The following is a 24,035-nucleotide window of genomic DNA, read 5'->3' as shown; positions in this document are numbered from 1 at the left end:
TTAGAAAAGGCAGAGGAACTAGAGACCAAATTGCCAATATCCGCTGGATAATGGAGAAAGCCAGGGAGTTCCAGAAAAACATTTATTTCTGTTTTATTGACTATTCTAAAGCCTTTGACTGTGTGGATCATAACAAACTGTGGCAAGTTCTTGGTGGTATGGGGATACCAAGTCATCTTGTCTGCTCCTGAGGAATCTGTATAACGAACAAGTAGCAACGGTAAGAACAGACCACGGAACAACGGACTGGTTTAAGATTGGGAAAGGAGTATGGCAGGGTTGTATACTCTCACCCTACCTATTCAACTTGTATGCAGAACACATCATGCGACGTGCTGGGCTTGACGAATCCAAGGCTGGAGTTAAAATTGCAGGAAGAAACATTAACAATCTCAGATATGCAGATGACACCACATTGATGGCTGAAAGCGAGGAGGAGCTGAGGAGCCTTTTGACAAAAGTGAAAGAAGAAAGTGCAAAAGCTGGGTTGCAGTTAAACCTCAAAAAAACCAAGATTATGGCAACCAGCTTGATTGATAACTGGCAAATAGAGGGAGAAAACGTGGAGGCAGTGACAGACTTTGTATTTCTGGGCGCAAAGATTACTGCAGACGCTGACTGCAGCCAGGAAATCAGAAGACGTTTACTTCTTGGGAGGAGAGCAATGACAAATCTTGATAAAATAGTTAAGAGCAGAGACACCACACTGACAACAAAGGTCCACATAGTTAAAGCAATGGTATTCCCCGTAGTAACCTATGGCTGCGAGAGCTGGACCATAAGGAAAGCTGAGCGAAGGAAGATAGATGCTTTTGAACTGTGGTGTTGGAGGAAAATTCTGAAAGTGCCTTGGACTGCAAGAAGATCAAACCAGTCCATACTCCAGGAAATAAAGCCAGACTGCTCACTTGAGGGAATGGTATTAAAAGCAAAACTGAAATACTTTGGCCACATAATGAGAAGACAGGATACCCTGGAGAAGAGGCTGATGCTAGGGAAAGTGGAAAGCAAAAGGAAGAGGGGCCGACCAAGGGCAAGATGGATGGATGATATTCTGGAGGTGACAGACTTGACCTTGGGGGAGCTAGGGGTGGCGACAACCGACAGAAAGCTCTGGCGTGGGCTGGTCCATGAAGTCATGAAGAGTCGGAAGCGACTGAACGAATAAACAACAAAATTTAGAGTTACTGGAGATTGAACATTGGACCTTTTGCATGCAACACCTGTGTTCTACCACTGAACTACAGCTGTTCTACTTCCTAACCATGGAAGAACCAAGGAAGAACCTGTCCTTGGTAGGGAGATTCTCCACCCTGCTTTGAGAATCATCATATTAGAGATAAGCATAGCCACAAGGTTTTTAATGGAGAGGATACTTAATTCTCCGTAATTTCGGAAGTAAGTGTGCAGAATTTTTGGGAGCCCTAAGTCTATCTAAGTAATTCTACTCATTTTAAAGTGTTGTTAAAGCATCCATAAAGATTATTTCACTGTAGGAACGATCTACATGATGAAATCTTACTTCTATAAGCATTTTATCTCAGTTCAGCATTATTATTTTAAAAGGCAGAACACAATGTATCAGACTTTGCCAAAACCAAATGTCATCAACCAAGGTTAAACCAGTCCTGCCAGAAGTAAACAAAACATAATTTGTTGGGACTAGAAGCAACTTCCCTTTGCTGAATGAAAAAATTATCCATATGTTCAAAATATTGGAATTACAACAATCCCCATTTAAGAAAAAAAAACTTGGCACTAATGTGAACTTCCACACTCACTTTTTATTTTTATATATTAATTTACAGTCAAGAATTAAATACAAATATTAAAAACATGTTTGTCCTTACTTAATTTCAAAATAATATTCTAAGAGCAATTATAAATTCGAGGAAAGTAGTTCCATTAATTTTGACCTATTTGGAATTTTTTCAGGAAGGAAAATAAAATGTTCACATGAAACACTTACATGTGCTGAATGAATCCAACTAGAGCAAATCACTTTATTTCAGTGAGAGAATTAAGCATGTGCTTAAGTAGCCTCCACTGAATTCAATAGAACTCAGGCTTCAATCCCATGGTCCCTAGACAGCATCTAAGGGGCCAGAGGATGGATCAAGAAAATCCGCACCCTGTGGTCTTAGAGTCCCTTAGAGGGATTTTTAAATTTCGTTTGGGAGCTTCCGACCTGGTTCTGCACAGCCATCACAGAGGGCTCCATGGGGCTCCCCCTATGATATCAGTTCAGGAAGCATGAATGGGTGTGTTGAGGTCATGCCGAGGGACAGGGAGGGAGAGATCAAAGATCTGATGGATCACCATGTGCCCATGTCACAATGCCTTCGAAATGAAAGTGTCAAAAGTGTATCTAAATGCTTCCCTCCCATTATTACCAACAGGAGGGAATTATTTTTCTTCCATACACAGGATGTCCGCACTGCTGGCAAGAGCCTGGCAGGTCACAGGAGAGAAGCAATGCTCCAGTCTTGGAGTGCTCCAGGGACAACACTGGATTCCTTTTAAGGTCCTTAGCCAGAGCCCAGAATGTTATTAAGCAGCTTAAAAATTAAAAACCAGGGCCGGTGCAAGAGCTCCTGTTGCCTGAAGTGAGGGGACATGCCACTGCTGGTGCCAGGGGTAAGCGTGATCCGCCATTACTGCCATGGGGGAGGGGGGCCTGCTGCCACACACCATTGCTGGGGGAATGGAGGGGAGTAAGTAGTGCTGCCACCAGCTGCTGCCAGAGGGGGACTGAGCCACCCTGTGAGCTGCCACCACCACCTGCCCTCCCTTCAATATCTTGCTCTAAGGAGTCCTTTTTAGACTGAGGCATTGGTGGAGAGGTGGCACTGGAAGCTGCCTTTGCTGCAGTGCCAATAGCAGTTTCCAGGGTCACCTCAGTTTGAGGAAGGGCCCCTCAGAGCAAGCCACTTGGGCTGGGTGCGTTCAGTGGAGAGCTATGTTTTATTTATTTATTTATTACATTTCTATACCGCCCAATAGCCGGAGCTCTCTGGGCGGTTCACAAAAATTAAAAACATTCAAAGATGGATGCTCTTTTGCTGCAGCCTTTGACGCAACAGGGAAGCAATCAAAGGGAAGCATAGGGCAGGCGGTGGCAGTGGTGGCAATGACAGCAATTGCTCTAGAGAGCCAAAATAGCTGCTTGCCTGCTGCAGCAGGATGTGACAAATGCAGGTTGCTTACCTGTAACCATAGTTCTTCGAGTGGTCATCTGTGCAGTCACACAAAATGGGCTCTGCGCCTGCGTGGAGTCTCGATCAGGAAAAGCTTCTATAGCTGAGGCGTTTTTGGCGGGAACACCTCCCCCACGCGCGGAGTGCGCATGCGCAAGCTGAGGGGTTCCCGCCCTGAAGCTCAGTTCCTTGAGACCGACATTGTGGCCTCGGGACCGAACAAAAATAAAAGCTGCCGGCATCGATGGAGACATCAATGCCGAACCCAGTGTCGTTACAGTAGTATTAAATGTTAGTATTGATGAAGGTGTCGATACCGAAATAAAGTTTTGTCAAAACAATGCTACTATATCCCTAGGGTAACTACCCATATATATATATATATATATATATATATATATATATATATATATGTTATTAAGAAAGACATAAGTTACTATACGTATTACACCGAAGTGGGGATGGTATTATTATTATTATTATTATTATTATTATTATTATTATTATTTATTTATTTATTTATATAGCACCATCAATGTACATGGTGCTGTACAGATTACACAGTAAATAGCAAGACCCTGCCGCATAGGCTTACAATCTAATAAAGTTGTAGTAAACAATAAGGAGGGAAAGAGAATGCAACAGGCACAGGGAAGTGAAAACAGGCACTGGGTAGGGTGAAGCTAAACAGTATAGAGTCAGAACAAACTCAATATTTAAAAGCTATAGGGAAAAGAAAGGTTTTTAGCTGAGTTTTGAAAGCTGTGATTGAGTTTGTAGTTCTCAAGTGTTCTGGAAGAGCGTTCCAGGCGTAAGGGGCAGCAGAAGAAAAAGGACGAAGCCGAGTAAGGGAAGTGGAGGTCCTTGGGCAGGCGAGAAGCATGGCATCAGAGGAGCGGAGAGCACGAGCGGGGCAATAGTGTGAGATGAGAGAGGAGAGATAGGCAGGAGCTAGGCCGTGAAAAGCTTTGAAGGTCAACAGGAGAAGTTTGTATTGGATTCTGGAGTGAATTGGAAGCCAATGAAGATTTCAAAAGTGGAGTGACATGGTCAGAGCGGCGGGCCAAGAAGATGATCTTAGCGGCAGAGTGGTGGACAGAGACCAGCGGACTGATGTGAGACGAAGGAAGGCCAGAGAGAAGAAGGTTGCAGTAGTCCAACTGAGAGATAACCAGTGCGTGAACGAGAGTCTTGGCAGAAGAGACAGACAAAAATGGTCGGATCCTGGCAATATTATACAGGAAGAAACGACAGGATTTAGCTACTGCCTCGATATGAGGAATAAAGGAGAGTGAGGAATCAAATATAAAGCCAAGACTACGAGCTTCCTTGACCGGAGTAAGCGTGACATCGTTGACAGTAAGAGAGAATGAGAGGAGAGGGGAAGGTTTAGGAGGAAAAACAAGCAGTTCGGTTTTTGCCATATTAAGTTTCAAACGACAATGAAGCAACCAGGCTGAGATATCAGAAAGGCATGCCGAGATACGATCGTGAACATCAGGAGAAAGTTCCAGAGATGAGAGATATAATTGTGTATCATCGGCATACAGGTGATATTGGAGGCCATGAGATTGAATAAGCTTACCCAAGGGCAGCATGTATAAAGAAAACAACAACGGGCCAAGCACCGAGCCTTGCGGAACCCCTACTGAAAGGGGAAAAGAGGAGGATGAGGAGCCGTTAGCCGACACGCTGAAAGAGCGACCCTCTAGATAGGAGGCGAACCAGTTATAGACAGAGCCACAGAGTCCAAGGTCATAGAGGGAATCTAAGAGAAGATCGTGATCAACCGTGTCAAAGGCTGCAGTTAGATCAAGGAGAATAAGAACGGAATAATGGCCTTTAGACTTGGCAGTAAGAAGATCATTGGTGATCTTGGTAAGGGCTGTTTCAGTGGAATGCAAAGGACGGAATCCAGATTGAAAGGGATCCAGAGCAGAGTTACTAGAGAGAAAGTCAAGACAACGAGAGTAGACCACACGTTCCAGGATCTTTGAGACAAGAGGCAACAGAGAGACAGGTCGGTAGTTAGACAGAGATAGTCGATCAAGAGTAGGTTTTTTGAGAATGGGAGAGACTGTAGCATGTTTAAAAGCAGAAGGAAATGAACCAGAGGACAGAGAAGAATTAATGATGTGGAGCAAGGACGGGAGGATAGCGGGGATAAGATTAATAAAGACGCGAGAGGGAATCGGATCACGGGAACAAGTGGAAGGCTTTGACGAGCGCAGTATTTTAGACAGTTCATCAGCTGAGACCGAAGGGAACGCCGAGAGAGTTGCAGGAGGAACTGACAGGTGAGGAACAGGAGCTGGAAGCGGAGCAGAGCTGGCCAGATCGGAGCGAATAGTTTGGATTTTAGCATTGAAGAAAGAGGCAAAGTCATTGGCAGACAGAGAGGCGGGGAGAGATGGTGGATTAGGCTTCAGAAGAGAATTGAAGGACGCGAAGAGCCGCTGAGGGTGCCTAGCATTTGACTGGATCAACGTTGAGTAGTGCTGCTGTTTGGCCAGTGAAATGGCAGAAGAGAAAGAGGAGAGAACAAATTTGTAATGGACGAAGTCCGCCCAGTCCCTGGTCTTACGCCACAGGCGTTCGGCTGCCCGGGAACAGGAGCGAAGGTAGCGGAGGAAAGAGGTGAGCCACGGTTGGGGTTGAGAGGGGCGAACTATCCGAGTTGTAGATGGAGCAAGATTATCAAGAGTTGAAGATAAGGAGGAGTTAAAGGAGGAGACGGCTGAGTCCAAGGAGACGGCTGTGAAGACAGAAGGAAGAGAAGAGGCTAGAGACTGAGATAAAGCCTCATAGTTGATAGAATGCAGGTCACGACAAGGGCGTGAAGCGGGGCGTGAAGGAGGGGGATTGTGAGTAATATTGAAAGAGACTAGATGATGATCTGACAGAGGAAAGTCAGCAATAGAAAAGTCCAGGACAGAGCAGTTCCGAGTGAGGACAAGATCCAGACAGTGTCCAAGGGAATGTGTGGGTGCTTCAGACCAGAGCTTAAGATCGTAAGAGGAAGCTAAGGAGCGAAATCATAGAGCTGCAGCATCGTGAGGGTCATCCACGTGGATATTGAAGTCACCCAAGATCAGAGTAGGAGAGTTGTCAGAGAGGAGAAAGGACAGCCACGAGTTGAGGTTGGAGAGAAATTTAGAGGATGAGCCAGGGGGGCGGTACAGAACTGCAACCCGCAGTCGCAGCGGAGCGAAGAGTCTCACCACATGTGCCTCAAAGGAGGAGAAACAGTGTGAAGGTGGAATGGAAAGAGGCTGGAACTGGCACAAACTCGATAATAAAAGACCCACACCACCACCTCGACCCTTTGGGCGACTCGAGTGAGAGAAAGAGAGTCCTCCAAGAGAGAGGGCAGCCGAGATGGCGGTATCATGGGCAGGAAGCCAGGTTTCAGTAAGAGCAAGGAGGTGAAGAGATCTAGAGAAAAACAAGTCCTGGATGACAGGGGCCTTGGAAGCAACAGAGTGACAGTTCCATAAGGAACACGAGAAAGGCAGCTGGGAGGGGGGGAGACACTGAATAGGAACTAAGTTGGGAGAGATGAAGTTGGAGCGAGCCATAGGGAACAGATATGGGGAGAAAGGAATTAAGAGAAGAAATGATGAGAGAGATAGCAAGTAGGCAGGGAAGTAAGACAGGCGCGGGACGGGATTAATCAGAACTAGCCTGGCCAAGACCAGTAGCAGAAAGCAAGAAGGTAGGCACAGAGAAGTGCAGACAGATAGGGTATGTTAAGGCAGTCGCATTGACAAAATAATAACCCGACAGTGCAGGAGATCATGTTCAGAAGGAGAGGTAGTGAAGACTGGTCCGGGGCTGGGGTTCAACCTCCAAGGTAGTCGATCCGCTTGATGGCTTTGCGCCCACGGCTGAGAGCCTCAGGCCGAGAGCCCTTGTGCTCTCGCCCTTCGGCTCGCGCCGAAGACTCACGCCTCCAGCCCCCAGAGTCCTTAGTACCTGTAAGGGGCGGGGCAGACCAACACTGAGCTTCTAGCTTGATTGAAGCAGCCAGTTCAAATTCCCTGCAGCCTCCACCCCCAGCAGCCTCCAGCCCCCAGAGTCCTTAGTACCTGTAAGGGGCGGGGCAGACCAACACTGAGCTTCTAGCTTGATTGAAGCAGCCAGTTCAAATGGTAGGGTGGGTTGTGTGACTGCACAGATGACCACTCGAAGAACTACGGTTACAGGTAAGCAACCTGCATTTCTTCTTTGTGGTCTCTGTGCATCACACAAAATGGGAAATTAGCGAGCTGACTTACCGGAGGTGGGTCGGTGTCCTTATGTCAGTATCGATGAAAGAACCGATCTCCCAAAAGAGCAGTCGGCTCTCACTCTCGTGTCCAAGTGATAGTGCTTCACGAAAGTCGATGGTTTTGACCAAGTCGCAGCGCGGCAAAGTTCAGGGATGGAGATGCCCTTGCCGAAGGCTGTCGAAGTGGCCATCGCCCTCGTAGAATGAGCTTGGACATTTGAGTCCAGAGGGAGTTTGGCAAGTTGGTATGCCAGCTTGATAGTCTCAACGATCCATCGTGCAAGTCGTTGCGACGAAATAGGCATGCCCTTATGTTGACCAGAGTAGGAGACAAATAAACGGGGTGACTTGCGAAAAGGTTCTGTACGCTGTTTATAAAAAGCTAAGGTCCTTCGTACGTCCAATGTATGAAGAGTAATCTCCATCTGTGATGATGGAGAAGGAAAAAACGCAGGAAGAATAATATCTTGATTCAGATGGAATTCTGAAACCACCTTGGGTAGAAAAGTTATGTCAGGTCTTAATATTGCCTTATCCCTATGAAAAGTTAGATAAGGAGGATGTATACGGAGAGCTGCAAGCTCACTCGATCTCCGAGCCGTAGTAATGGCTATTAAAAAGGCTGTCTTAAAGGAGAGTAACCGAAGGTCTGTTGTGGCCAATGGTTCGAATGGTTTTGAAGTTAATGACTTTAGTACAACTGAGATGCTCCAAGATGGTATACATGTACGGACTGGTGGAGTTAAATTATTGAGTCCCTTCAGAAAACGTTTTGACAGAGGATGTGAAAACACAGTTGAGCTTTCTATGTTGGGCCGGACTGATGATATTGCTGTGAGATATACGCGTATGGAGGACGTGGATAAGCCTTTTTCTGAGAGAGATAACAGAAACATGAGAATTTGGTCCATGGTGGAAGAAAGAGGGTTGAAATTATTGTCTTTGGCAAATTTTTCAAAGGTAGTCCACTTTTGTATATACGATTTTCGAGTGGATGGTTTCCTAGCTGCGTCTAGGATGTCCTGTAATCGAGTGGAGGTCACCTCAGGTTGGTGAACTGAATGTTCCATGCTGTTAACCTCAGGGTTTGTAGATTGGGGTGTCTGATTTTGCCTTGTTGTTGTGTCAGCAGTGTTGGTAACAGTGGAAGCTGTCGGTATCAGCTGTTCGATAGTCGTAGGAGTGGGGCAAACCACGTTTGCCTCGGCCACCAGGGAGTGATCAAGATGCAATTGGTCTTGTTGGCAATTATCTTGGCAATCACCCTGGGTATGATGGGAAACGGAGGAAACACGTAAAAGAAAGCGTTCGTCCATTGCAGTGTGAAGGCGTCGCCCAAGGAGTTCCTGCCTAGACCTGCTCGGCTGCAGAAACTGTGGACGATCTTGTTTGTACCCGTGGCAAAAAGATCGACGTCTGGTATGTTCCATGTTTGGAATATTGATTTGGCCACAGTTCTGTTGAGTTGCCACTCGTGTGCAAGATGATGGGATCGACTCAGGAAATCGGCCAGTGTGTTTTCGGTGCCAGCAATATGGATGGCAAGTTGGTATGCCAGCTTGATAGTCTCAACGATCATTAATTTTTGTGAACCACCCAGAGAGCTTCAGCTATTGGGCGGTATAAAAATGTAATAAAATAAATAAAATAAAATAAATGGCAGTGAAAGTGACATGCCTTGGGATGCACCAGTTGAAGATTTTCATTGTCAATCTTAGAAGACGTTCCGATCTGGTGCCACCCTCTTTGTTTAGATACGCAACCACTGTGGTATTGTCTGTGGTTATCTGTATAAAATGTCCCGCAATCTGGGATTCGAATGCAACGAGGGCTCTTTGCACTGCTCGCAGTTCGAGAAGATTTATGTGTTGTCTGGCTTCTTTTTTGGACCATAGACCCTGGACAGTTAGGGAGCTTAGATGTGCGCCCCAACCCCTCATTGAAGCATCCGTAGTCAATATCTTTGTTGGTTGTTCTTGACTGAACGGGATTCCTTGTGCTAGATGGTCGGTTACCGTCCACCATACAAGAGAGTCCTTTACTGTAGCTGGGGGGTACAGTAAGAGATTTTTTGAATCCTTTTGAGGATTGAAGTGTTTCAGAAACCAAGACTGAAGTGGTCGCATCTTCAGGCGGGCATACTGAACCACTGCAGTGGTAGAAGCCATGAGGCCTAAAAGTTGTTGTACTTTGAACGCCGATATGTGGGGTCGACGTTGAAAAGTTTGAGCGAGATGAATCATGCGTTCGCGTCAAGTGGCTGGCAAGAAGGCTTGGGCGGCTACAGAATCGAGGATCCCCCCAGTAAACTGGATGACCTGTGAGGGGTTTAATTGGGATTTTTCATAGTTGATATAGAGGCCTAATTTACATAATAAACAGCAAGTAATTTGTATCGAATTTTGTAGTTGTTGTTTTGTTGGTGCTACAATAAGCCAATCATCAAGATATGGATAGACTTCTACTCCCCTGAGACGAAGGTGAGCACAGACTGTAGACATACATTTTGAAAAAACTCTCGGGGCCGTGGATAGGCCAAATAGGAGAGTTCTGTATTGGTAGATGTTACGGCCAATTATAAAACGTAAATATCTTCGGTATGTGCCCTCCATGGCGATGTGGAAATACGCATCGCGAAGATCAATGGATTCAAACCATTGTCCTTTAAATAATAAAGGGGTAATAGAAGCTAAAGAAACCATCCTAAACTTTTTGGTTGTGATATGTAAATTTAGTAAACGTAAATCCAAAATAGGGCGAAGCCCTCCGTCTCTTTTCGGTACGGTAAAGTACCTAGAGTAGAAACCCTTTTGAAGCTGACTCCCTGGAATAGGTTCGATAGCGCCTTTGCTAAGAAGCATATCGACCTCCTGGAGTAAGGGTATAGTAGGTGGCGTGACCTTTACATTACCAAGAAGAGGGAGGGTTTTAAATTCTATCCGATATTCTCTTTGAATTATAGAGAGGACCCAGGTGTCGGTAGTGATAGTCTCCCATTGATGGTAATAGTTGGAGAGTCTATCATCAAAGAAAATGGTGGGATTATCCACAGGTGAGGGGGGAAAATCAAAGACGCCGCCTAAAGCTTGCGTCGGTACTTTGAGGAGTTGCTCTGCCTCTGTAGCCCGAGAATTGCTTACGTTGCAGGAAGGGCTGTTGTTGCTGTTGTGGTTGTTGACGAGGATGAGCTTGTTGGTATTGTTGTCTATTAGGATAATATGAAGACCGTGGTCGAACCCAGCATCGTTGAAATTGTTGCTGGGGTTGGTTGAACCCCATACGGCGGGCTGTTGTTCTCGCCTTTTGTACGGTATCGAGCGAATTGTCAGTGTCGGCATTGAAAAGCCTGATACCGTCGAATGGTAAGTCCTCTATTCTAGAGCGAGCCTCTTGAGAAAGGCCCGCCGAGCGGAGCCAAGCATGTCGACGGAGTCCTATGGTTCCTGCCAGGGTCTTTGCGATACAATCAACCTGGTGTTTGGAGGTATGTATCTGCCGACGAGATAGCTGTGAAGCTTCGGAATAGAAGAGTCTAGCCAAATGCTTCTTGTCGTCAGGTAAGTGTTCCATCAGTTTCCCCATCTTGTCCCATAGCAGTAATTGGTAACCAGACATTGCTGCTTGGTAATTTGTAATTTTCAAGCCTAAGGATGAGGAAGTATATAACCTGCGTGCTAGGAGGTCTAAACGACGTCCCTCTTTATCGACAGGTGATGAATGCTGATGCCTGCTTTTTCCCTGAGCGGCCTCGACGACGATGGAGTTTGGAGGCGGATGCTCAAAAAGGAACTGGACATCTGCGTTCTGGACCTTGTACATCCCTTCTAGTCTCTTAGAAGTTGGCGGGGCAGTCGAAGGTGACTTCCAAGATTGTTTAATAGTTTCTAGTAAGGCTGGTAACATAGGGATGGCCACTGGTTTCGAGGTATCGGACGAGATGGAGTCGAAGACCAGATCCTGTATCGAGGATGTGGATTGTTCGACTTGTAGACCTAATGTTTGAGCCATTCTAATAATCTGGTCGGAAAAATGACCCAAATCCTCTGATGGGGAGGTGCCCCCTTGTGGAGCGACCTCTATATCTGGGGACGCAATGGATGGTCGTGCCGACGACGAAGATGAAGAATCAGACTCATAATCGTCGTGAGGAGACGATGGAGAATTGACTCTAGGAACCGGCATGTGAATGAGTGGTTCCGGTTGTTGTGGTTGGGATGCCTGTATACTGGGAGGTAGAGTTGAAGGCGGTTGCACTGGTTGCGTACTGGCATCGATGAGACTGGATTGAGGGTTAGGCATTGTAGCGGACGGTCTAGCTACAGGTTCAACCCGTGGATGTCCCCCATAGTATGGTAGTCGGGAGTGATAGGCTTGGGGAGAATATCCCCACTGTCCTTCATAAGGTCTTTGATAATACATGTCTCGACCGTAATATTGGTCACTGCGAGGATACCGTTCCCATCTCTCATGGTGTGGTGAACGGGACCTGTCTCTTGACAGCGGTGGTCTGTCATAATAATAATAGCCTCTCCCTGAGTGACCCGAAAACATGGACTCTGGGGAGTCATGTCTATAGCGCCTGTCCTCAGGTCGCGTCTGTCCAGGTGGTATAGGAGTTGGAGAAATGTCTCTGATTTCCCCTTCAGACGTTGAAGTCAATCTCGGACCGTGTGCCGACTGCGGTCTTAGTGTCGGTTTAGGCGACAACAAAAGCGGCGGCGGTGGAGGTGGTGGCAGAGGTTGTGCCGGTATCGACATCGATGCCGAAGCCTCGGCCGCCAAAGTTTGCGGCAAAGGATTATTCCTCAATGCCGATGGGGATTGTACGGTATCGACCGTCGACATCGGTATATTAGTCATTGGAGGAGGAGAAGACGGCCGAGTAGGGTTCGGCACACTCTTTTTAAGAGATTTTTTATTTCTCTTTTTCCTGCGCTCCTCCGGTTTTGAGGCAGTATGTTTTGCTTTTTTTGCTTTCTTTGCTAATTGTTTGGCAATGGAAAGCGTAACACTTCTCCCAGTCGTCACAGGTATCTCCAGCTGTTGTTGTTCCTGAGCCAATAAAGGAGATTTTGGGGAAGTTTCAACAGGCTCCATAGTGCTGGAAGTCGATGTCGAGGGTTTTTTGACTGATTGTAAGGCTTTGCTCCAAAGCAGGGCTTTTAGCCTATCTGACCTGTGTCGTCGTGTTTGCTTGGAAAAAGCTTGGCAAAAACGACAGGTCTCGACAATATGGGCTTCACCCAAACACAAAAGGCACAAGGAGTGTCCGTCTGAGGGGGGAAGTTTACTTCCACACTTCGTACACTTCCTGAACGGGGCCTTGAGGGCCATGCGCCCCTTCGGGCGTTTTCACTTTTCGCAAAAAAATAAGAAAAGAAAATTGTAAAATAACAATAATAATAATAATAAAGTAGAAATATGAGAAGGATAGAAAGAAGAAGAATAAAACGCCTCTTACAATTTTATTTTCTACAGAGAATTTTCCCAACGAGGTCACCACAATGGCGGTCGAAAGAGAACTGAGCTTCTGGGCGGGAACCCCTTCTGGGCGGGAACCCCTCAGCTTGTGGGGGAGGGGTTCCCGCCAAAAACGCCTCAGCTATAGAAGTTTTTCCCGATCGAGACTCCGCGCAGGCGCAGAGCCCATTTTGTGTTATGCACAGAGACCACGAAGAAGAAATACTTGTTCCAGAAGCCTTTACATCTTGCAAGACTTCTGCAGCAAACATCTTAAAAGGCTACCTTGTAAACATTTATCCAAAATAGAGTGACTGGTCTTTGACATTTCTCTTATAAGTTGCAAAACTCTCATAAGGTTCCATTTTTATAGGGAAATAAACAGAATATTAAATATATTCCCGTATTAAATTTGAATCAGTTTGATTCTAACAGAGGCATTCTAACAGAATGTTCATCCTGCTATGTTGTGAAGTTGTAAAGTTCTACCCTCCCTTCAAAGACCCTGGAGTGACATAGTGCAGCCCTGGCCATGCACAATTACTCAGAATTAAGTCCCACAGAGTTCAATGAAATTTACTCCAAGGGTCCCAATTATGTGTACATAGGATTGCTGCCACTTATTCTTCTCACCACTCATCCTCAGTTTCCATTTGCAAAAGAATATTAATGACCCCCATTCCAGACAGAAGATTCTTGACATGTGAAGCTAAAAGTGTAAAAGGATGAGTTGGCAGAGGGTAACATTTCAAAAGGGCAATTGGGCTGAAATCCAATTACACTTTCCTGAGAGTAAGCCTCACTGAACATAGGTGGGATTTACTTCGGAATAAACATACACAGGATGGTACTGTTAAACATGTGAATCAACAGGACATAAAAATGCTTAATTTCAACGGTATTGTGCCCACAGTATTTAATGGAAAGCAATAGTTTTAAATTCCAATTAGGAACTAAGTTTCTTTTCCCAAGTGTTTTCCCTTTCCTTCTGTTCCCCAGAACAGGTGTGCCTTTTACTCACGAATTATCTAAAGCCAGTGCTTGGGCAACAAAACCTAAGTATCTTCCCCAATGAGCCAAACAACGTTATGACTACTTATTTTAGAAGATACAGAGCCCAAAATCTTGACTGAACTTTGGTTGCATTCACAAAAATCCAAACATGTGTTTTCTTTATTTCTCTCTCTGCCACCTCCCTCCCTCAGCCCAGGTCTCTTTCCTCCCATTTTCCTTGTTCCTTGGACTCCCCTCCTGCTCTTTTTGCTAAGCCCAAGTTAGTGAGTCCAGCCCAGTCTCAAAATACATTGGGCATTGGACTCCACTTCCTCCTCCTCCCCCCTGCCCCCAGAAGCATCCATTCACTCATCCCCTGCCCTTACAGAAAGCCCTTACAACGAGGTAGGCGGTGAGCAAGTGTGTAGGCACAAGCAGCGGAAGCTCTGTTTCCCCAGGCCTATGAAGTTAAGATCATGGCACCTCTACTTTCCCTATATCTATGGCTGCAAACTATGGCAGCCACAAAGGGCCATTCCTCTTTATGGCCACTGTAGTTTGTAGCCATAGATATAGGAAAAATTGAGAGCTGCCACCATCATAACTGCATAGGCCCTTTAGGTGGGGAGGGTTGGAAAAATCCGATTTTTCTTCAAATTTCACAATCCTCCCCCTCCTGTATTTGTTAGCGAAATTCCTGACAAATCCTGTTTTTTCCTGTCATTTGGTCATTCTAAATTAAGAATGCGTAATCCTTGGGGAATATGGGTGTAAATGTTCTAGACCCTTCAGATGAACATGGGGTAGAACTTAGACATGAGCATACAGTACAACGTAACAGCCAATCAAAAAAGCCAAAGGAACTTTTGGGAAAATATGCACACCAGAGACATTTGGAGAGGGACTTAATATGTTGGTATTCATATGCTAAAGACAGAAGCGTCAGAGCCAAGACAGAGGAGGCAGAGTACTCAGAGCTAAATTAGAACAAAAACATATTGGCCACAACAGAGACTGGGGCCGGATCTACACTACTGCTTTAAAGCGCTTTATAACAGCTTTGACAACTGTATATGGAGCTCTGTGTCCTGGGCCCCAACAGTTGTCAAAGCAAGCGCTTTAAAGCAGTAGTGTAGATCCTGCCTTTGTGAATAGAAAGAATCAGGGGGGTTTCATTATCACTGGCAGGATCAGCACACAGAATGCTGGGATATTTGCTGGCATTCACACACTCAGGCAAAGCCTACTGAGGCTAATGCCTTGCCTGGGCTGCTATCACTTGGACCTCTGGAAGTAGCTGCCAGCCTCCTACTTGCCTGCAAACTCAGAAGTGGACACAAGAAGGAAGTTGGGGGCTGCTTCCTTCCTCCCCTCTGATTGCTAGTAGGCTTACCCAGTGGCAGCACTGCCACGGGTTGGGAGTCGAGTGCCTGCTTGGCTCGTGGCCTGTTACATTGCCACTGCTGGGTAAAGAGGATCACAAGTAAGTGTAAAGGGAGACTGGCAGTTACAGCACCACTGTCATTACCTCTGCCAGAGGATTCAAGTGTCAGGGAGCAGCAATGGCAGCCTAGCTAGGACCTCCAAAATCTGGAGCCAGGTTAGGTCTCTGGGTACAAACTCTCCAGAATGGTCAGGAAAGGCATATTCTTAGAGGTGTAATTCTGTATGTCAAAGAGGGCATAGTAAAAGGTGCCGACTTCTCCAAAGAATCGCTTCGCTTCTGGTTGGTAATCATAATTTAGTATTGGGGACATGCTACTACCAAGGAGGATCAAAAAGCTGAGGGGAATGACATGAAAAAAGGAAATGGGGTGACATTCAGATTAGAATGTGTTGTAATACTTTTATCTAGTTGCAACAAAGAGGCAACATTTCTAAATGACTGTGCCTTGGAATAGTTGGTCATGGGACTGACCAGAGGGGCAGAGACTCTGGACTTAATCCCAAGTAGCTCGTAGAACCAGGTGCGAGATGTTCTGTTGAACCAACTGGAAATACTGAACATAGAGCTGTCCGACTCAACATATACATAAAGGGGAAATTGCCAGTAAAGTCCAACCAAGTCACATTTGACCTCAAAAGCAGAAACTTCTCAAAAATAAGAGGATTAGTTAAAAGGCAGTGGGGATAGGGAAAGTTGAGGATCCAATCTCTCCAAAGCAATTGGAGATTATCTAAACCACAATAATAGAAACTCAGCTAGAATGTATACCACAAATTACAAAAGGCACCATTAAGTCCAAGAGCAGACTGATATGGTTAACGCAGAGAATCAAGGAAGTTTTCAGAGAAAGAAAGTCTTGCCTAAATAAGAATAAATAGGAATACAGATACTGGCAAAATAAAAGTATGTTGATAATGAGGAAATGGGGGTTGAATTTAGGAACATATTAAATAAACATTAAGAACAACAATAAAGAAATATATCAAAAGGAAGAAATTGGTCAAAGAGGGAGTTAGACTATTAAGTGATATGGAAGTGAAAGGTGTGCTAAAGGGCAGAGAGACAACTGAGTGAATTCTTCATGTCGTTCCTCACAACAGACGATGTAAGACAGATACTTCTGCCTGAACTGACTTTTGGAAGTTGGAAGAATGAGTAAAATATAGATGACAAGAGATTATATCATCATCATCATCATCATCATCATCATCATTCCCCAATATCCAATTCATAAGCTAATAAAATGCAGCATAAAATATAAATATACAAAATTTAAAACAATTTAAATTTAGCGAAAAACGGTTTCAATACAATACTAGAGCTGTTCAGATGGCTGGCATAAATGCCTCATGATATGCCATTAAATATCTAGGAGTAGAGGACAGTCTTAACCTGGTGCCAAAATGATGACAGTGTTGGCGCCAGTCGTCTAAGTATGGGTATATTTCGATACCTCACATTTGAAGGTGAGCGCAGACGGCCTCCGTGCACTTTGTAAACAGCCTTGGGGCGGTGGGCGAGGCCAAAGGGGAGTACGCAGAACTGATAGACATGTGGTCCGATGGCGAGTATTTTTGAGGTGTGGGGTGGATAGCTATATGAAAGTAGGCATCCTTGAGGTCCACGAATGTGAACCACTGATTACACTGGAGAAGCAGGAGGATTGAGGACAAGGTGACCATCCTGAACTTCCTTGTTTGAATGAAGGCATTCAAGTTTCTGAGGTCCAGGATGGGGCAAAGTCCACTGTTGTGTTTTGACACAGTGAAAAAGTGGGAGAAGAAGCTGTCATTGATATTGAGGTTGTGGACGCATTGAATTGCTCCCTTTTGCAGAAGCAGATCAGTTTCATTTCAGACACCTTCAGACAGGGAGTAACCTGTATGGTGCCAAGTGGGGGTTATCTATCTGATAACTGTTGCGGATTATGGAGAGATCCCAGCTGTCGGAGGTTATGGTAGCCCATGTGGTGTAGAAAGGTGTGAAGATGTTTCCAAACCGAGGTAGACAGAGTGGACGGTAATAGTAGTCAAAGGCGCCACTTGGAAAAGCTGTCAGTCTTATTGCGTTGTTGTCAAAAGTGAAGAGATGGTGCCTGCCTCTTTTGTTGGCTCTGAGTCTGATGATAGTGAGTAAAGCAATCATGAGTTTGATGGTTTTGGAAGGAAGACTGGGGGCAGTACCAGCTGTGTCTCTAAGAGGAGTATTGCAATGGTTGGGTGATTTCCATCTTTTTTGCTGTAGAATGGACCTTTTGAAGAGTATCCATCACGGCAGTGTTGAATGAATTAAATAGACCCTCCCCATTAAACAGGAGGTCTTCGGTGTCAATCCCACGGCAAGCAACCAAACGTGTCAACAGAGTGTAACCACTGCAACCATCGTCTTTGAAGTGCAGTCAGTCTGGTGCCTAGAAGAATGTAGTTCTGGTTGAGAAAGTTCCATGGCTTTGGCCTGAAACACCTGTGTCAGCTCCTGTTGATCTTCTGACAAATAGGTAGTAAGTCAAGAGATCTTTTCCCATAGGAACATCTGATACAGGGCTAGCATGGCCTGGTAGTCCATCACTCTAAGACTTAGCACGGCTGAGGAATAAATCCTCCTCCCCATCATATCCAGCCTGTGTCCCTCTTTATTTACAGGGGCTCTGTGAGTTTTGTTGGAGCCTGGGAGGATTCAACAATAATTGAATTAGGTTTGGGATGAACAAAGAGGAAAGAAGCATCTTTCTCTTGGATTTTATATAGTGTCTCCAGTCTCTTGAAGGTCGGTGTCATAGATAATGATGCTTTCCAAGACTGATGTACGGTATGCAGGAGTGTCGGCAGGGATGGGATGGGAGTTGAAGATTCGATATGTATCACATCAAAGACTGGATCAGGGATCTTTTCCAAGGGTTGCTGGATGTCAATTCAGAATAACTGAGCCACATGGAGAAACTGTTCTGAAAAATAGCAGTATCCTCCGAAGGCAAAGCACAATCTGGTGGGCAGACACCATCGACTGATGACAGAATAGACTGAGGTGCCGAAGAAATTGAAGATGAATCAGATTCATAATCTTCTGACAAATGAGTTGGAGACACTCCCCTTGGTGGACATAGTAGAGGCAGCAGCTGAAGATCCGGTGCCCTGGTGGCGGCAGCTGGAGGATGGCCATGATGCAGCGAAGTCAAACGTGGCGGTACTGGAGGAGGGATGTCGATGTTATCCCAGGGTGTCTGTGAAAGTGACGAGGGAGCAGGCCATCGAGGGAAGTTCGTAGGATGGTATCGAATGTTGCGGTAGTTGCGGGTTTGATCATGACAGTAATGCCACTTGTAGCTAGTATGAGATTGCAGCACAGACTAATCTGAGTAGCGGCCCCAGACTCGGAGGGGGAGATCGAGACCAATCGCAGGCATGTCTGCATTCATAAGGTTCGTGATAGGTGCAAGGTTGGTCATGTCTGGTTTGTTGCCGCAGAGAGGATCCCCTCGATATTACAATTGGTTGAGCCAGAGGGATCTGCTCCCTTAAAGCTGGTGAGTCGTGTATCTTGCCTTCAGAGACTGAAGCTGAGAGCACCAGTATCAAGGGTCCCGGGATCAGAGACAGTACCGATGGAATGATTGGTACCAGTGGAGTAAACGGCTGCAGTGGAGAAGTTCGTGGAGCTGATGGACAGGGAAGATTCGGTTCTTTTGATTTTTTGGAGGAGTCCTTGGACTTCTTTTTCTTGTGGCCTTCTAGCATAGGCTTGTGAGACCTTGCTTTTTTGGCTTGCTTCTTGGCTGCAGAAACTGCAAGTGATCTGGCTTGGGCCAGAGGGTCCAAATGGCCCATCAAATGAGACTGCGGTGAGCTGGAGGGACCCGGTTGGGGATTCGCCTGACCTCGGTTTGGTCTGGGCATATCCACCGCTTCTAGTGCTTTTCTCCAGAGGACGGCCTTGAAGCAATCGGATAGATTACAGCGTGCTGTTTGGAGAGTTTTATGCAGGGTGCACAAGACTCAACCACATGGGCTTTGCCCAGGCAAATAAAGCAAAGAGAACGGGCGTCAGATAACGGCACCTTACTAGCGCAGTGAGCACACTTTTTGAAAAGGGCTCTCTGTGCCATAGAGGCAGCATCAGTCATGAAAGAAAGGAGGGAAGAATAGCAAAGAGAAAGATTTATTATTATTATTATTATTATTATTATTATTATTATTATTATTGACAGAAGCTGGAGAAGAAGCGAAAAAGAAAGAGCGAAGAAGTATTAGAAGAGGCCTCAGCAATGAGAAAAACACTATTCTCCTGGAGCGAAGCTCCTGATGTGCAGTGTTAGTGGTGGTTGAAAGCGAACTGAGGGCAAGGTGAGAATCCTGGGAGCATGAGCAGTGAGATGGTGGGGGAGGGATTCTCACCAAAATGGTCCTTAGCTATTGGAAGTCTCCCGAAACCAAGCTCAGCACAGAAGCAAAGCCTATAATATGTGATGCACAGAGACCACGATGAAGAACCTTACAACCCCCCTGCCACAGGCCAAAGACCATGGGGTGGTACAACAGACTCCTAGCATCACCTCCAGGGACCGACTCTCCAGGAGTAAACAGAGCCACAGAAGAATAATGTCCCCCAAACCCATCCTTGCCAGTCAGCCCAGAAGGATACCATGGTAAATGGTATTGAAAGCCACTGAGAGATCCACAAGAATCAATAGGGTAGTATGAAGTAATTTACCTTGAATTCTTCCACAATAATAGCCAAGGCATCATGACCAGCTCTTCTCAAGTCTTCCAATTCAAGTTTATGCTTCTCCTGTAAGCAAATACATAACCATGCAGTAGTATTAGAATTAACATTGTTAAAATCCGGTTGTCAAGTCTTTATCCAGTCCACTGTGACCTGGGTGAGAAGTACTTTTGGTCCCCATCCCACTGGGTGGTAAGTTTTGCAAGTCCACCCAGATGATTTCTGTTGGGGTCCCTGCTGCTGCTCCCTAGAAGGACCCTTGCATATGTGTACAACGGTGGGGCCACATGCAAGAATTATTGTGAGAATTCACACTTGCATCTCCTTCTTGTCCAGGGATCAAGCAGAATGATAAATCTGCTTCAGTTTTCCTTCAGTGGGCTAAGGGGATAGGGATGAAGTTGTGCTTCTCCTGAGTGCCTCCTCTGAACTCCAAACCCCTTCTGGCAGACTTCGTTCTTCTTCCTGGGACTCAGTCTCCCAGGTCTTCTGGTTGTGACCTGCTACTGGCCATCTCAATTATTCAGTAAGGAAGGATTCTTCCCTTAAGGACTGGCCTCACATCACTCCTACCCCCTTCCCTGTGGTAAGTGCCACAGAAAATTACTCTCCAGTGACACCTTGCCTGGAAATTTTAGGTGATGTTTACTCCTTGAACCCTTTCCTTGGCAGGCCTGGAGTTCTTTCTCTGACAAGAACATGCTGCTTGCTCTGCCACAGAATTTATTTATTTATTATTTATTTATTACATTTTTATACCGCCCAATAGCTGAAGCTCTCTGGGCGGTTCACAAAGATTAAAACCATAATAAAACAACCAACAGGTTTAAGAATCCCTCCTTAAAACCTTCCCTGTTCTTTCTCTCCTTACAACCAACTCTAATCAGGGCTACTTGGCCTTGGCCAATCATAAGCTTGCTTGATGAATCTTATCTCTATTGCTGCCCAGACATAAATAAAGATTTTACCTTATCATGTTGGGTTTAGACTCCCTTCCTGTTGGGCTGCAGACCTAGTTAATAAGCAACCCTTTTCCTTCCAGTCTCCCAAGGAGCGTTCTCAGCTTATGTTTCAACTTAGCATCTATTCTGTTTCATAGACAACTATGTAAAATATTTACTTCATCATGGCCATGGAGAACTTCCATTATGTCACAATTACATGTTGAGATACAGCATCATCTTACACTCTAATATATCATTTTCTCATTTTATGAAAACTTTAAAAAAATACCAAGAATTCTGGTGGCAGGTTCAGGGCAGGGGGCAATGGTAGGCCTAGGAACTGAGGCAGGGAGTCCTTGCTTTGTGGGGAACTGGGCAGCCCTGCAGTGTTACCAAGTTGTATGGATTTTGATTGGCATCAAAATGGAAATTGAAAAACAACATATTTTCATGCTAATTGAAGAAAGTTCATTTTGTAGTTAGTACCAAAACAACCTGTAGAACCTTGAAAAAAAGTTAGACACTTGCTTTTTGCACTGTAGCTCACTACAGACAGTGGGCAGTATACACTAGGGACACTGTGCATGCCCCCTGGTCCCTGGGCGCCTGTGCTAGCCCCGCCAGCCTCTACTTTGCATGGCAGCGAAGTCGTACTTCTTGGATCAAGCCCCAGACACAGCAAAAATGCCTATTTCTGAAAAGATCAGGTTGCACCACTTACAGGAAAAGGAGATTTTGCCATTTCCGGGGCGTGCCCCCAGAAGTATGACTTTATCGCATGTGCACTGGGGTCGATGGGGCTAGCGCATGCACACCGGCACTGGGAGTACACTCAGTACCCCTGTTGGATACTGCCCAGTATATTGATAAGACACAGCCGCTGAGCTCAGTTTAGTGTCCCCCTCAGCTTAGCTTGGCACCTTCTTCAACACAGCTTGGTTCCCCATTCAGCTGAGCACCTTGAGTGGCTGCCCAGCTCGCCCACCCCTAAGACCAGCCCTGAATCTACTAAATGCAGAAAAGTATTACAGACCTTTCTACCTGTCACACCGGAGGTATCATTATCAGTGTCCCTGTTTTAGTACTGAGGCAGGAATACAAATTACAGTTTAGTAGAACCCACCTTAGTGCCACTGAAAAGCCCTTCCCCAATGGTGGCAATCCATAGGGGGAGTTTAACATTTAAAGGCACAATTACACAATATCTGTGGTTAGGCCATGGAGAAGGGCTTTCCTGTGACCTCCACATATGGACTTCAATATCTAAACTGGCACCAAGAAAGATTGCCTGAAAAAGCAAAACCAAGAAAATAAACTCACTATGATTCTTCCTTTGCTCAAGCTAACGGTGTACACTACGTTCATGCTGAGATCTGTGCTTCATCCCATCGAATAGGTGATGTATGCTGAACAGAGATTGTTTGAACATGCAGGCAAGCTTCTTATTAGAAGTCCACAGACACACCTTTACTCCTTGTAAGTCTAAACAGGAATATAGCTTATTTCAAATTCAGACCTTAATACCTATACTAAAATCAAAAGAGACAGCTTGTCTACCTGTAACAGGTTGCCTACCTGTGGCCATCTGTGCAGTCGGTGCAGGGTTCTATGCCTGCAAAGAGCTGGTGGAATGCACTCCTGGACACCGCAGCCACCTGGGCTTCTCCAGTTAGCTCAGAGTCCAGGAGGGCTCCCAGACTACATACTTGGTCTTTTGTAGGGAGTGCAACTCCATCTAAGACCAGTTGTAAACCTCTATCCAAAATAGTTGGTATCCTAACCAACAGTACCTCCATCTTGTCTGAATTAAGTTTCAGCTTGTTCACCTTCATCCATCCCAAAACAGTCTCCAGATACTGGCTTAAGAATTCCATAGCCTTCCTGGGATGTGCAGCTGGAAACAAGAGGTAGAGCTGAGTATCATCCACACATTGATGACACTTTAGCCCAACCCACCTGATGACTTCCCCATGCGATTTCATGTAGATGTGAAAAAGCATGGGGGACAAGATAGAACCTTCTGGCACCCCATAGGCTAATGGCATGGGGTGTAATAGAAGTCCCCCAGCACCACCTTCTGAGACCGCTCCTCCAGAACAGACCTGGACCACTTTAAAGCCATGCCTCCCAAGCCCAATCCAGTTAAACGATCCAGAAGGATACCATGGTCGATGGTACCGGAAGCCGCTAAGAGGTCCATCCATTCCCCGGCAGCTGAATAAGGAAGGCCAACAACACATGTCTCAGAAGCACTGTAGGATTGGGTCCAGGAATCCAAGTCCAGCAATCAGAGAGTTCCTAAGCCAGAGAACTCCAAACCAAATACCTTCTTAATCAAATATCCACTGCGACTGTAGCCCCCAAGCTCGATATCAAGGGGGCAGCATTTACCCCATGTTCCACTGAGTATGTTCAGCATTGCAGGTAGTGCACCTAGCAGAGAGGGAATGGAATACCAATCTCCAGACCAGAGGGCCATCCCTTTAAGGCTTGCCATTCTAAACAAGAGGATGAGACCTGAGAGTCATAAGGTCTTTGTCAGTTAACACCAAGAACTTGTTGGAACAAGTTGTCTCCTCCCTTGGATCTGACCAGGGTTCTGAAGGACCTGCCTCTGACCACTCTTTCCTGATTTCGGTATTCAGCCTTTGGATTGATACTCACACCCTACCTCTTAGTTCCCTGCTCTTGCTATGTTTAGAAAACTCCAGAATTGTGTTCTCCAAACTTCTCTGTGGGCCCAGCCTCTGAAGACTAGACACACAAGAGTTCAGCTGGAGAACATAAGGTTCCAAATTGCAGATGATGGCAAATGCCTGAACTTAAGCTCATTTAACAATATAAGATTTCCTAATAGAAGGTTTGTGTACATTGAGTAGTAAATTCTGCAATTCAGAGGAAAGCAATAGTATAAGAGTATTCTCCATGTTGTGAAGCTAAGGGAATGCATATCATGGTGCAATATAATCCTGTGATCTTGGGAGAGAAGGTCTGATACTGAGGGA

General features: G+C 45.6%; 1 protein-coding gene across 1 annotated transcript in view; it reads right to left on the bottom strand.

The window, feature by feature from the left end:
* CCDC91 (coiled-coil domain containing 91) overlaps nt 1-24,035 on the bottom strand; it is a 141,374-nt gene that overhangs the window by 65,608 nt on the left and 51,731 nt on the right. The window contains exon 7 of the mRNA XM_063134388.1: nt 20,075-20,152. Within this exon, the coding sequence (XP_062990458.1) occupies nt 20,075-20,152 (78 nt within the window). The remainder of the gene's footprint in view (nt 1-20,074; nt 20,153-24,035) is intronic.

The sequence above is a fragment of the Elgaria multicarinata genome, chromosome 9, assembly GCF_023053635.1.
Source record: "Elgaria multicarinata webbii isolate HBS135686 ecotype San Diego chromosome 9, rElgMul1.1.pri, whole genome shotgun sequence".
NCBI lineage: Eukaryota > Metazoa > Chordata > Lepidosauria > Squamata > Anguidae > Elgaria > Elgaria multicarinata.
Note: the sequence above shows the minus strand (reverse complement) of the source record. Positions and strands in the feature narration are given on the sequence as shown.